A 14,747-nucleotide genomic window follows, 5' to 3' on the forward strand; every position below is an offset into this window, starting at 1 on the left:
GAAGAAAAAGAAGGCACAACAAGACGGCTTATTTAAAAGAGCGCCAGTCAGACCTCAAACTGAAGAAGACAATGGATGTTTAACAACTAATATTACAGTTATAAGCTCTTGAAAGAACTGGTAACAGCTTGTATAAGCGTGACCATCCGGAGAGGACAAGGAAAGCTTGCAGTGGCTATGCAGTGACAGTAGGTCATCATTGATTTGCTGAATCTGTTTCTACTGGACTTTGCTGCATTTACTTTTTATTGATACACCCACTTTTCCACCTCCCCCATGCATAACAACTTTTTTTGCAGGATTGAGAGACTTTTTTGAATTGTTGATGTTTCCACTCAGGTTATTTCATGTACAAACTGAAAATGCGCATAAAAAGAGGTGGATGGAAACACACCGAATACTTCTTTACCTGAGCTGCGGAACAAGTCCTGTGGAGTGCTGATGCTTTTCCCTGCACCTGTAAGGGAATTAAGGGAATGTAACCTTCAGTAGGACCACACACATTCATATATTGATTCCTGACACCAGACGAGAACCACAGGGAGGACTTGACAGCAACAAGCATCTGTCAGACCAGGTGTGAACTGAGTGGATGCTGTGTGGTTGTGTGCTACGCTCGAACAAATATGTTGTGCACAGCTGGAAAGCACAGAGGGAGGGGTGAGTGAAGGGGAAGTGCCGGGGAAAGCGGAGAAAGACAATGAGTGCAGCCACGGTGCAAAAGGTTATTCTCGTATATCCGTGTGGATTACGGTCATCCGGTGAAACTGTGGTGCGACATTCAGACGATCATCTGCCATTCAACTTTCCATCTGAGGTAGGCTGCTGACACCAGTGTTATGTAATGTGTCATATTCCTCAGTGAGAGCGGATTAGGGTGACGAGCAGGGCAGACTGGCTGCAGGGGCAAAGTGATGATCTGTAATCTCACCCTACTGGCTCTGGTTCAATGGCTATCCCTCATCACCTAGACCACAGATGGTCCCTGTGAGTCACTACTACAGGGCACGCTGTCAAACTCAATCACTCATAAATGACTAAAATAAAGAATTCTTGCTTTGAAGCCATGTTTTTATTATACCTCCCAGCAAATCTCAATCAGGTTTTAGACAGACTGTCCAAACTGTTATTTGCTAGTGATCAGATTGGATTTGTGTATACAAACGTGGGTTGCTGTGGTAACCACGTATGCATCCCTAACTCCATAGTAGGGCAGGGCAATACAGAGAACAATACCTCGATATTGATATTGCAACAATATTGTAGAGTTGACAGTTGGTGCTTTCACACAATAAAATTTTTGATAAATAATCATCAGTAATGTGGATGTAAGGACTAAGTGGGGTAAAGACAAATTATACAACAGCTAAAACAGTCTGGTAATTTCAGAAACACTTATGATATCTAATATATGAAATCTAAGACAATATCTAGGCCCAATCCCATTTCTACCTCTTAAAGAGTGCCCTCGTTTGCGAGATAACCCTTGATGAGGGAAGTGAGAAATATTAGGGTAGAGATCTTTCCCTAAGAAATGAGACGCCACTTCATGCAAATCGACATGGCCGACATGCAGGCATACATCACGCGTAGTAGAGACGCAAGATACTGGTAGTGATTCAGGTTTGAAAATGCCGGCTCCAGCGCTTGTGTTGTGGCGTGTGCTATGTTCATTCTTCTCCATCTGATGAATAAATGGAGAAGAAATGCTGAAAACAGGAGGCGCCTACAACGTCTTCTAGTTCCGATCGATTTTGTTCGATTTTGTACACTAGTCCAACCATCTGTTGTTTGTATGGCCTACATTCCGATCATACAGTAACAAATTGTTTTCCAAAACTTGCCGAAGTTGCTGACTTCGCAAGGTGTTCTGGGAAATTTCATCTTCCACTTCACTGAAAGTGTGGGTCGGGGCTCCCTTGGAATCTAGGGTGGGTTTTAAGTGTTGGAAACCACTTCCACTACCTCAATTCTGTTTTGGGACACCACTCGCTTAAACGTGAACGTGCACAACCAAGTGCAAGTGGGTATTTCTAGGGGAAGTGTGAGTATTGGGACAGGCCCCTAGTCTCATATCACAATATCATTATAATTTTCATATATTGCCAAGCCCTCTCTGTAGCTAGTTGTGGCTTTCCAGTGTGGATGTATGAGAAATGGAGGTCTATCATTTCCCACTCAAAACAAACGGGCTGTCAAGTCGCAACGCAGACGAAGTCAGTGACAGAGAGGGCTGGTAAACACTGTATAATGCTCCGTGCTGCAGTCATGGTGGGCTTTACTGTACAGCGAGAGATTTGGTGCCATCCGTCACTCTGGATCTGAGGTCATCGTTGTGTGTTGTGTTGGGAAAAACACTTTAAAATCCAATTTGAGTATCTGGATTGAGACGCGTCTCCATGCAATTGCAATCACATTTAAAACCACCTCTAAATGTGGCTTGGATCGGATTTGCAATGTTTGTTTGGTTTTCCTGCTGCCTGGTGATTTTCTAAAATTAATCTGTATACAATCTCAATATGCCAAATAAAAACAGACAGATTTGGGTCAGCAGTCGACCCATATTTTCCTCAAGTACAGTAGGTGTCGGTATCACAGCAGCCAGTAAGTGACAGTAGTATGCCACTTGTACAACACAAGCATGAAATAATAATAAGGTGTGTGTGTGTGTTTAAATCAGGGAGAAGCAGGAGCTAACCCTGAAAATAGCCTGGAATGAAACACAAGGTACAACAATAGGAACACAATAGGTGACGTGAAACTTTACCTGATGAGTCAAAGCTGTAAGACATGCTAAGAGGTCGCATGACTGACAGATATGCCCATGTTTGAAATAAAAGGAAATGGGAGCAAACAGGAGAAAAAGAAACCCATGATAGTTAAAATGGATGAAAGTCAATAAATCATCTAAGTAAATAAAACATATTCTCATTTTCTCCTGTAAATCTAACATTATTACAAAACCATAGCATGTTTAGAATAACATATGAAGCTTTCCATGTGTATGATTATGAAACCACTGCTCCATATCACTCTCTTAAATCCCCTAACAATAGGTGTTTTGTGTAAACTGCATAGAAGCGCTGTAGAGTATAGATTGACTACATATGTACTGATCTGATTAAAGCCTTAAATGGCAAAAACACTACCTCTAATTGGCCAATTATGACGACTGCATACCAAAAGGATATCTCCCAACCACAAAGGGTTGCATAACATGCCAGAATCATGTTATTAAGTTCACACCAAAGAGCTTATCAGTCCAGGAGCAGATTTGTCAGTGACCACAACATTTACTTTAGCAGTGCAGGTCTGGCAAACAACTCAGAGCTAACAGCAGCAGTCAAAGTGATCCTTGTTTAAATATTATGACACCTTTGATAAAGTGAGCAGATCAATGCAGGAAGAGGGCTGTTAAGAGTAATCATGATGGATGTGGTCAAGTCACGGTTAATGGTTTTTGTCCTGAGTGGAGTTAACAGATGCACTCTCACTGATTAGAAACAAATGAAGCTCTTTTTCCCAGATAAAATGAAAAGTTTTATCCAGAGAGTTGCAAGGACACATTCATTTTTATTTAATAGCCATTTATGCATGCATGCATATAAACATTAGTATGTTAATGTATGTGACTGTTAGCAGCTTACCCAAGCGGCTTCTGCGGATCATGTCCGGTGAGACCGGCCTGAGCTTCCTCTCGGCTTTGATGTCCTCCAGCAGTCGCTCATGGAGGCTCCGGGGACGTGGCGGGTGGGGTTTCAGTTTACGGGCTGCGACCTGTCATGACAACCACCACACAAAGTGAGTGCTCCACTGCCATCACCTTGGAAACCCAAGTGAGAGTTTTCCCTCACACCTCCCAAGAAAGAGTGCACATTTTGTAACTGCATTGTCATCTAACTCTTCTGTTGGTCAAAGTTTAGCACTTTGATAACAATACCACCATGTGATCATGGCACATGACATTATGTTCCCTATTCACACCCAGTCATCTGGCATCTACTGTGAATGCCAGTGTGCTTGTATAACAACTGACAACAAAATCTCGATGGCACTGACAAAGAGTTTTCACACGTGGGTTTAAAATAGACGATAATCAGCATATCAGTCATTCTTCAGGTGAGGTAAAACTGAATACCAGAAATACATCAGGGGCCAGGTGCATAAAAACTCAGACACTCATGTAGATCCATACTAAAACTGTGTCTATGCACAAAGTACATGTGCACATTTGCATTCTTTTCTTCAGATTTATAAAGTCGAGCAAACGCCTGATTATGTTTTATGAATCTCGATCATTATGGCACTGGGCACACAGGAACAAGCCTCATTCCACTCCCACAGTTCGCCATAAATAGATGTAGAAACGCTCTTAAACATCTACTTGCATATCGATACTTGTGCCCGGCCCACCACTCATTAGACCTGTCAATTAAAAACACAGCAAAGAAGGTGCAGTTTCACCCACTGCTTCACATCAGTGAGGTTCTATAACAGTACCAGAGCAGCTATCATTAAGAACGGCTGTGGAGATTTGTAGCATCTAGACCATTAATAACTAAGTTTCTACGTAACTATGTTAGCTGCGATAGATGTCTAAAGTCTGCATGAGATGTGCACATTCTCATTGCACATTCTTCCTTTATACATACCAGTTTATGTGCAGGAAAAGGCGTATGCATTGCTTTGTGCCCACTGTTTTAACATCTTGCCCCAGATATCAATACTATACACTGAATGCTAAAACTTAACAGACTTTAGGGAATACATCATCTGACAGATCACCGGCACCATGTTGTGTACTACTCACAGGGTTGAGAGGCGGTCGCGACCTGATGAATTCAAGAATGATTTCATGCGCACTCTTCTTTAACCTTGGTGGGATGTCTCCATTCACCTGGAATGAAATTGTTAAATTTGATGAGGATCATGACTTTGTTTTTCTTAATTACCTGCACTGAAGAGGTTGTCACAACCTGCAGAGAGAATTTACTATTGCAACATGAGAACATTAAGAAATGTGACTAATATTAAAGGTATACCATGCAGGAGTTTCCTAAAAAACAAAAAAATGTATAGACTATGAAAGTAATTTCAAGTCAAGTGTGTGGAAATGTAAATTTCTGCGGAAGCTCTGCCTTCCGCCTGCATTTTTCTTTTTTTAATTCTTATTTTGTGGTCAGGGCGTTTCTGGGCTGCAACCTTTGGGCAGTGGTGTGAAGCCAATAATAGCGTGAAGGTGAGGTCAGGATTGTAGCTGCCAGGTAGCAGCATGCGTGCAAAAGAAAGCAAAGTAAATATAAAACACAGCGTGGAAAAAAACGCAAATATAGTGAGGCGAAACACCAAGCAGCCAAAGCCTGTTCCAAAATGAGGGTGAATCTGGGTTTTGCTTTTACTTTGACTTTTGCTGCAAGTACTGAAAGAGGGAATGAGGAGTGACATGGAGTTGGCTTGTGCTGGTGGTTAGTTTAGTTAGCTTTATAAAGTATCGCCATTATAACAAATGTTGGGTTCCTGCAATGGTAGAGTGGCTTCCAGTGAATGTACAAGTAGTGTAGGGAGGAGCGGCCAAATTTAACTGTTGTGAATAAGCAACAATTCCTGCAGAGTATACCTTTAAGACGATCATAAAAAAACATGCAAAAACATGGTATCATTGTCAAGTGCTGGTCTGGAGTTATTCCCAACAAAGAGACTCACTCACCATGACCTTTCGCAGCTTGTAGCGTTTGGAGCGGATGTCATCCATCAGCATTTCGTACGGTGTGAGCTGGTATTCGATGGGTAACGGGTTATACTGGCGCTCCTGAACCTTCTTCAGTTTAACACCATCTCGTAGATCTCGCATTACCTGCACCCAAAACCGTGCCTGGTGGGGACAAAAAAGATGTGATATGATAATTACTGCAGTACATAAGTTATGTAATCACCAATACATTGTCATAGAGTTGAATCTATTGATGCTTAGTGTTGTACAGTAAGTAGATATTCTTCTCACCCAGTCTGCATTTTGCAGCTCATTGAGGTCTTTAACAGGCTCCTCACGATTCTCACCTTCCATCCTCCTCAGGTTCTAGCCAAGAAAAGGGACAGGACAAACAAAAAGGGGGGAGAAAAACAGAGATAGAAATTAAAAGTGCTTTCTAATGTCACCTAATGACGCCGCATTCGCAGGGCTGGCTGATATTGAGCTGAGGTCACTGGCAAACTGCCCATGTTGTCAAAGCAGTCTGGTTAATAAAATCAATGGATGTTGTTTCACATGAGCGTGTCGATATCTGTCCCATTTTATATTGACAGTGCACCCGAAAGAAAAAACAGAAGTCAATAGTCAACTAATGGCTGCTATTAATGTCTACCTGCTGAATCCTCCCTGCACAAGCTAGTTATTGAAAACTGGGTGACCAGTTCAAATGTCAAACTGGGTAAGGTTGAAGACCGCTCTCCTTGTTGTTAGCTGCATGTGGTAAGACGATGTATTGTAAACACTTACTCTGCTGTCACACTATCCATTCAGTTGACTTGTTTTCACTGAGAGCATGACTATGCACTAAGTGAGGACAGATAAAGCAGCTGCCCAGACTGGATGGACAGGGACAGGGTGCTCTTACAGTGGCTCCACCACCGAAACAACACGTACGCTTTTGATGTTCCTCTATCATAAACAGGCAAATACTTGACTCATAAATTAAGTTTTGGTTTGTCAAAATTTGTTTTCAGGCCAGATGACTCTAACATGATCTACCATATCACTCTTAGATCAAAGAAAAAAAGCCCAAAGCGTCCCTTGTTGACAGCTGCTTTTCTTATCATCTACACATCTATTCACCCACACCCGTGTTTACTGTTGAAACACATTCCTTTTTCTGATGCATAATCTTTTTTTTTTCAGCTGATCTGACCTTTCTCTTTCTCTTCTAATATCCAAATGCATTTCTGCTGTCAATTTACCTGCCACCTTTGTTACCCAGGACTCTCTTCCTTTTATAAAACCATAACACACTTAACCTGGCTGTCGCTCACTCTCAGTGTTCACAACAAATTCCAGTTTTGGTTTTATTTCTAGATTGGCAGAAAAGACAGGGGAATCCAAAGAGAAGAAGATGATAAACACTGACAGAGAAGTCAGAAAAACAACTGACCTCCTAATTTGTAAGCATGTGTGATACTGTGCATGGTTACTTATTAGCAACTATCCAGTGACATTCAGTGCTACAGGGAGTGCAAAGCAGTCCCTATAGCCTGGTGGTCCCCTCCTGTAAGCTCCTTAAATTGCTATAATAAGGTTAAACTTGATTCTATAACCATATATTACATAAGGCTGAATGCATGACTCACGGCACTGTATGTGGTGTACATACTGTGCAGCAAGCGACTCAATCAGGAAACACAAAGTTGTTCTGGTGCGTGTACAAGAACTCATTTGATGTCTATTTTTGGAGTGCTTGAGTGGGGTGTGGCAAATATTTTTCCCACAAGCTCTCTAAGGTACATTAATAAAATGTATGCATATGCAGATTTTATTATTACTGTCAGCCAGGTGCAAATTTAAGGTGTAACAAGATGTTACTTATCAGAAACAGTGCAATTACTTGAATGGAGTCTATTCCCAACGCATTACACTTTTACACAACATATTCATGTCATCCCAAATTTACTTGTAGTTTGTATTTTGTGCTAGTAATTGCTAAAACGAGCTTTTCTGAAATTAGTCTAGACACTGAACTACAAAGTCTGGGTCTGCACAAGCTGCTTATGACATCTCCCATGGTGTATTTCTTTGATAGCATTTTTGATTAAGGATTTCAGCACATCTTGATTAACAGTTAGTTAATAGTTAAAAAAACGTTGTCTCTAAGGCCTTTTTCAGCCTGCCAGCCCACATCTGTTTTTTTGGCATACCGGAGGATTGTGTCCAGATTGATTTTAGAAAGTCTGAACAGCAAAAAAAAAAAAAAAACATGAAATGCAATATTTGCACATTGGTTCCAAACTACATTTTAAGGTGGTTTGACATGCAACTGGATGTCAACAGATCCCTCTCAGTCCTTAAACTCTGGCTTCACATTGACTTTTGTTATCACACGACAGCTGCCGACAGAGGAGTTCTGCACCCCTATTTCTCATGCTTTCATTTTGGAAAGCTGTGTTACCAACGTAGCTACGTAGTTATTGACGCCTACATTGTTACCACAGCAACCCACGCAGAAAGGTTGGTAATGTCTGGACACAATAATCTGATATGATCACTTGCAAATGATAGTGCGGACAGTCGGTCTTAAAGATCTGATCTGAGAATTCTGATTTGCCTGCAGTCTGAAACTAGCCTAAGAGGGGGAACCCCTTACTAATCATACTTAATTACTCCAGTATCAATACTCTATGTACAGAAATAAATGAGAAATAATGGAGAATCGGGATGCCAGATCACATCCATGCAGAGTTAAGTCAGGTGAAGTAATTTAAACGATGTGTTCCCAACTGGCTGTACAAGGGGGTCATACAGGGACACCCACACAGTCGCAATCATTCTGGACCATTACTTCTTCATGGGTTGTTTTGTTGTTATTGTGCAGTTTCTGGGCACCACTCTGGAATTTTCTTTTCCCAGTGTCTGTCTGTTGGCCTTACAGATCCTAATTCAAGCAATTGAATTCTACACAGTAAATTCAAGTAAACACAGCAGAGTGGTGGGTTTGGTACCTCCTTATATACACAAATCTGTTCTATGCTTACAAGCATTCCCTATCACTTTCGGTTTCTTTTGAATTTTGATTTGATTTATGATGTGCAAATGAGTCAAATGTTAAGTATGACTCATGGACAAAATTAGCCGACTTTGGGAATATGGATGAGTGGCAATAAATGAAAGTGAGCGTAGATGTTACTTAATATTTCTGAAATAGGATTAGGTGACTCACTTCCTGTGCAAGTGTGTTATCAATTATGGTGATAAAAAAAAGATACAAGTGGGTGAGCAGAAGGCACTGTTTGTGTTTCCACCAGATTGCGATTCATCCTTATCAGATTTATCAATAACTTGCAGATGTCACTTGTCAGAGTTTCTTACCTCCTTGGCACTCTTGATTTTCTCCAGAAAGGTGTGTAGTTCCCTGGTTTCAGCATAGAGAGCCCGACAAACAGCCTGGTAATGGTTTGGAGCGTCGGATGGGCTGGGCAGGTGTGAGGAACATAGCTGTAGAGGAGAAAAGGGAAGGAATTAGTTACATACAGTATCCTATAGTGGCCCCTTGAGGGAAATTGTGATTTTGGGCCAAATAAATAAAACTAACTTGTGTATAAATCATGAATTAAACATGGCCAACATAAAGTACATATTTTAGTATCCTACATAACTGATGCATAAATAGATAGTTATATAACTGTACACAACTGAGGCACAACTGAGGCACAACGGTACTTCAGTCTGGCCCAGAAGCAACCTCTGAGTTGCCCAGCATACATAAATCTGACATAAGACAATATGTAAACTGCATATATATTGTATGGAAGAAGCCAACGAGTGAGCCACCTCGCATCCTTCTCATCTCTGTCGAGCACTGCACATGCGCAGTAAACATCAAGGCTGCTTTCCTGAGGTGGAGAGAGCTACAGGGCGCAAAGAAATCCCAACCAATGTCAGCTCAGGGTCAGTTTAACCCTTTCATTTTAGCTTACTTATTGTTTTCGATCTTCTTCTGTTTACTTGTCTTTGACATGTACATGGTTGTTGGCAACAGAGGTATGGGCAGTTTTTTTCTTTGCTGGTGTTTGTTTTGCTGGTGTTCTGTTTACGTGCTGAAGATACTGAGCTTGACTGAGTGAGACTATGTGCAGGGAAGGGGGGCTGTGCAGCACTGAATATGTGTAGCCTATCTACATTTCCTGGGTTTAAAATCTAGCCCAATTGAATTAGTAATTTTGCTAGGATGTATACCATGTTCACCATCTTAGTTCAGCGTATTTAGGTACATGGTCATATCACAATTCTGGCCTGATGATGGCACTAGATGGAAAAAAAAGGAACGGGAAAATCCAAGTTATCACAAGTCATCATGGGGGGATATGAAGTCTGCATAATATTTAATATCAGTCCTTCTAAAAACACAAAACAAACAAGTCTGGCTCAGAGCAGTAATAGAGACAATGTCAGGGGATCACCAACATCAGTAGGCTTTATCGTCTTGGGACGATAACTGTCTGTACAAAATGTCTAAATGCCATCAAAGAGTTCTTGAGATACTTCAGTCTGGACCAAAGTGTAGTCTAGCAGGCTTATGTAGCCATGCTGCTATGACTAAAAACAGTGCGTACCAGAGTTTAAACCTGATCGCCCAGTCGGCGCAACATTGCCTGACTAGCATCACTTGCGCACCATTTAAAGCCCTGACCCTGATGGTATGTTACTGTGATTGTAAAGATAATAAAGGCTGCCTGCCAGCGTAATGGATGAGCTGTCAATTATCTCCAGTGACACAAAAGGAGGAAACCAGATGAATGACATATTTTTCATGTTCTCCTAGAGGGCTTGGCTAGCCACAGGAATGTCTGACTCAGCAGTCCGTGTCTTCTTCCTTGTCCACTTGAAGGAAATTCACAGGTAAAAATGATATCTGAGCAGTGAGTGTCTTTAATGCCATGCTTAAAATACCGCTGCATCGGTGGTTTCCACTGTTTATGCTAAAAACAATGACCAAGCACAAAACTTTATCTATTGCAAAATTTCAGGAAAGCTGTATATTAACAGTATGCCAATGTCACAGTCTAAAGATTTGGTGTTAAATTGACATTGTGGGAAATCCTTTAAATCTTTGATGAGCAATTATTAATGGGCTACAATCCAAACTCCAGATTGACAGCTTTGGTTAAGAGCATGACAGCTCATGTTGCCACTCCTCTGTTCACTCAATTTCACTGAAGCAATGAGGAAACCCATTCAGGACATTCAGTGTCTAACTATTCCTGTCTTAGTGGGATGCTTCCCTTGCAAGTCCTGTCATCTTTTGTCAGCTCCTCGTCTGGCTGAACCCTCGCCGACCCAACCTCCCGCTGCCCGACACAACAGCAGAGTAAAAGTATAGGAAGGAGGTTAGCCAGGAATGTGCTGTGTTATCTACTCCGGTCATGTCATACCAACATACTGCAGTTTACACTCAAGAGAATGATTGTTAGAGAACTGGGAGGCAAGCAATGCGAAACACGCACTGTTTGTGTTCCACACCGGGTTCATTATATGGAAGGAACGGGCTGTGAAAGTTTCTAAGCCTATTCCCCAAATACCAGTGTGTTTACACAGCTATAATTGCCAGTCTCATATTCAGAAGCTACTTGGGGAATTTAAAGCGTGACGGCCCGCATCAGGGGAATTTGTTTGGAGCTGGAGTGATGACGATGTGTGGATGCAGAGCTCTGTTAACAGACCTGATGTGAAAATGGAATAAATGAGCAAATATTCAAAGCAAAAGAAGAATCTGCACATTTAATGTGCCTATGATAACTTTGATCCGTCATGGATCTACATCAGTCTTATCCCTCGAACCATGACTGATTGCACCGTCGCAGTAAATGATTAGAGTTATTATGGGAGTGTTACAGAGTGAGAGGATTCTACTTTTGTTTTGAACACACCTGATGTATCTCAGATTGCATCTTACTGAAAATTATCCATCTGCTCTGATCACCTGCCGCTGAGCACCATGTGTATCGTTCGCCAGCTGCTAAGAGAAAAACACAAAAATAAAGCAGCAACCCACCGTGATGAGGTCTCGATAGCCACGAATGCTGCTGATTGAGCTGGTGGTGGTGGCGGGGACTGGTTCCTCTTCCCCTTCCTCTTCCTCCTCGCACTCATCCTCCTCCTCTGTGGCTTCGTAGCCCTCGTCAGGACAGGGGTCACTCTCAGTTTTGTCTATGTTGGTCATCATGTCGATCAGGCGCTCCAGCGGCGGGGTGAGTTCACGCTCTTCGTTTTCTTTGAGGCCATAGTCCAGAGCTTTGTAAATCATGACACCCAGTGAGTCAATAACCTGTGGGACAATGGACAATTAACTTATTGTAGTTTATTATTGTGTACTGGAAAATAAATAAATACATTTCATAGACTTGGGTACAATAAAAGAATTTGTTTCAGCTGTGATTCCACAGAAAAAAGGGCGGTGCAGGACTAGATATGAAAGACAAAAATAGAATATGATTCTGGTATACACACAAATTCTTTGGTTTGATATACAAGTAAGGAGGCTGAGCGTAGTAAAATTATTTTCATTACTGCCCATTGTCATTTGTTTACCTCCTGTTGAGTGTGCCAACATTATGTTCTTTCCAGCTGAGAGACTACTCTCAATTTCATGTCACCCCCTGCTGCTCTATAATTAATGGCACACCAGCACATCCTCGTGGAACAGACCCAATTTCTTACCACCTCTTAGATACACAACTCCATCTACATCAGACTCACGTAAAAGGACAAGAAGACAGTTCATGTCCTCAACCCGGATGCGAAACGAGGCCACAGTGTTCCTCCAAACAGCGTGATTATTACCATAATCTGGGGATGATTTCATTTCATCGCTGCTTCCCCTCATTAACTGACAGGGGATGACCTATCTTTTTCTTTTTTTGCAGTTTGTTCCAAAATGTCTAAAACAACCACCAGGCTACGACAGCACAAGGTTTTTCTTTCACTGCAGCATGATAAGTTGGCTCTGCTGTGCAATGTCCTCTCCTAACAACTTAATCAAAGCATTGCTCTCAGTTCAACAAGTGTTCAGGAGCAGCAGGAGCTAAAAACTCCACACAGAACAGGAGCTCACTGACGACGAACTCAGGAGGTGTTGGTTCTTCATAAATCAGTACATGTATAAGTTGCTTGGGCCTTTGCTGACTAAAAAAAAAAAGGGTAATTAATAATGAAATAATAAACGAGGACAAATCTTTTGGTTTCTACACTTCATCTACTTAAGATGAAAGTTCAAACTCAATTTGTCACTTAATCCTCGACGGATGCGTAAACTCAAGCCCTCAGGACCAGCGCATGGCCTTAAAGCCAATTTTACACGTTGGCCAAAGATGGAATTACAACGTCCAGGTCCATCACGGGATGCCAAGGGGCCCTAAGACTTTATCCCATAGACTTACAATGTGAAAGAGATATCTGTAAATCAGTGGATACATTTTTTGAGTGTCACAACTGCCACAAAATGTCTCTAGATGAAATTTCACTATCAGAATTTGATCCAGTCGCCCCGATAACATTTCAAATGTCTGGAAGAGCTGCACAATTAAGTCATTTTATCCTCATTCAAGTTAGCGGAGGGCTTGCTCTGAAGATCCAGGTAATTTCATACCATGGAAATCAAGCTTTTCTGGCTTCATGCACCAATAAGCAACTATCATAGGGATGAAAAGGGCCTCGCCTCCAACACTATGACCAGTTCTCTTCTCTCTGTACATCTCGCTTCAACTCTTTTCAGTGCTGAAAAACTTTTTCCATGGCTTAAATTTTAATTTCTATGGAAGTTAAGTTTCTTTTGGCATCCCAACATTAATAACGTAACATTCAGCATTTAGCAAAATATACTACAGCATGCCCCCTTTTCCTAGCTTCCAGTTGGGTATTATAGAGTGCCCTTTATTGTTTTCTATAACATTCAACAGGACCATTAAGTCACTGTGCAACTGCTGTGGCTACAAGTTTAGTGCAGGATTTGGATGTGGATAGAAACCACTACCTGTTTTTTGTTTGTGCACAAACAAATAGGTTGTAGCTAGTGGTTTCAAACAAACACAAACAAATAGGTTGCAACACCTCACCTCACAACTATTTTGACATTGCTTTGTTGTGGTAATAAAATGAGCTAACTGCTCCTTTAAGTGCTGGATACTGCGAGCCATTATTGTACTGCGTGTTCTTATCCAGAGAGAATACAATGTTGAAAAAGGGAGGTGTCCAAATAAAACCGAGTGCTGCTGTGGGTGAAGCTCACATTGATGGGCACGGCTAGCTGTGCTTGGGTGAAGTGACAGTGAACAGAACCTGGCCGTGGTGTCTGGGAGTGTAGCGCACAAAAGGGAAGGGTGTTGACTGAGCATGTTTGGGATCATTAAGTGCAGCAACCGAGGCAGAAAATCATTACGTAACTCACCTGTCATACTGAATCAAAGTGCTGTCATCACATTTGGACTAAACTCATTAAGTCTCCTATAGATTGTGTTTGCCCTTGATCTTTCTGAGAGGCATGAATTTTTCAGCCATTACAGTGTTTCGACTGTGCAGCGAGCATGTGCAGCTATTCCATTAAGGTCTTGTCTACACATACAAAGACATAGTTTAAAACATATTTTTTTTTCTCTGCACTTTGGCCTTTCGTCCACACATAAAATATTTTCGGTCACTTTAACTGAGATTTTTGAAAACAAGGTGTTAAATTTACGCATGCAGATTGTTGCTTTGTGTAACGAGCATGCACCAGAGACAGTAACAACAATGGCATACTACTGTTTGATTTTTCTATATTTTGTAAGCACTGCTAGGCCTATTGACCACTTTATTTAATTACTTAGTATTACTACATGCTGTACAGATGAATGGAGGCATCTGATGCTCCGTTTTGGTCCACCTCAGCATCTGCAGGCTGTCAGAAATGACGACGGAAAATAAGATCACTACGCATGCTCAGAATGTTTCTGTCATTTGAGGTTTAGTTTATGTAGCCTTCATCACCACTTATTGGCCCAGCTAGCAT

General features: G+C 41.5%; 1 protein-coding gene across 7 annotated transcripts in view; it reads right to left on the minus strand.

The window, feature by feature from the left end:
• spire1a (spire-type actin nucleation factor 1a) overlaps nt 1-14,747 on the minus strand; it is a 36,104-nt gene that overhangs the window by 7,475 nt on the left and 13,882 nt on the right. For 3 of the 7 annotated variants that reach the window (XM_078176097.1, XM_078176096.1, XM_033637513.2), the window contains exons 3-10: nt 11,757-12,029; nt 9,074-9,199; nt 6,002-6,076; nt 5,708-5,872; nt 4,811-4,897; nt 3,648-3,777; nt 2,768-2,809; nt 410-457 (exon numbers count right to left, since the gene is read on the minus strand). In XM_078176097.1, coding sequence (XP_078032223.1) covers nt 410-457; nt 2,768-2,809; nt 3,648-3,777; nt 4,811-4,897; nt 5,708-5,872; nt 6,002-6,076; nt 9,074-9,199; nt 11,757-12,029 — 946 coding nt within the window. The remainder of the gene's footprint in view (nt 1-409; nt 458-2,767; nt 2,810-3,647; nt 3,778-4,810; nt 4,898-5,707; nt 5,873-6,001; nt 6,077-9,073; nt 9,200-11,756; nt 12,030-14,747) is intronic. The other 4 variants (XM_078176099.1, XM_033637515.2, XM_078176100.1 and 1 more) reach the window with 2 other exon arrangements.

This window comes from Epinephelus lanceolatus, chromosome 16 (genome assembly GCF_041903045.1).
Source record: "Epinephelus lanceolatus isolate andai-2023 chromosome 16, ASM4190304v1, whole genome shotgun sequence".
Taxonomy (NCBI): domain Eukaryota; kingdom Metazoa; phylum Chordata; class Actinopteri; order Perciformes; family Serranidae; genus Epinephelus; species Epinephelus lanceolatus.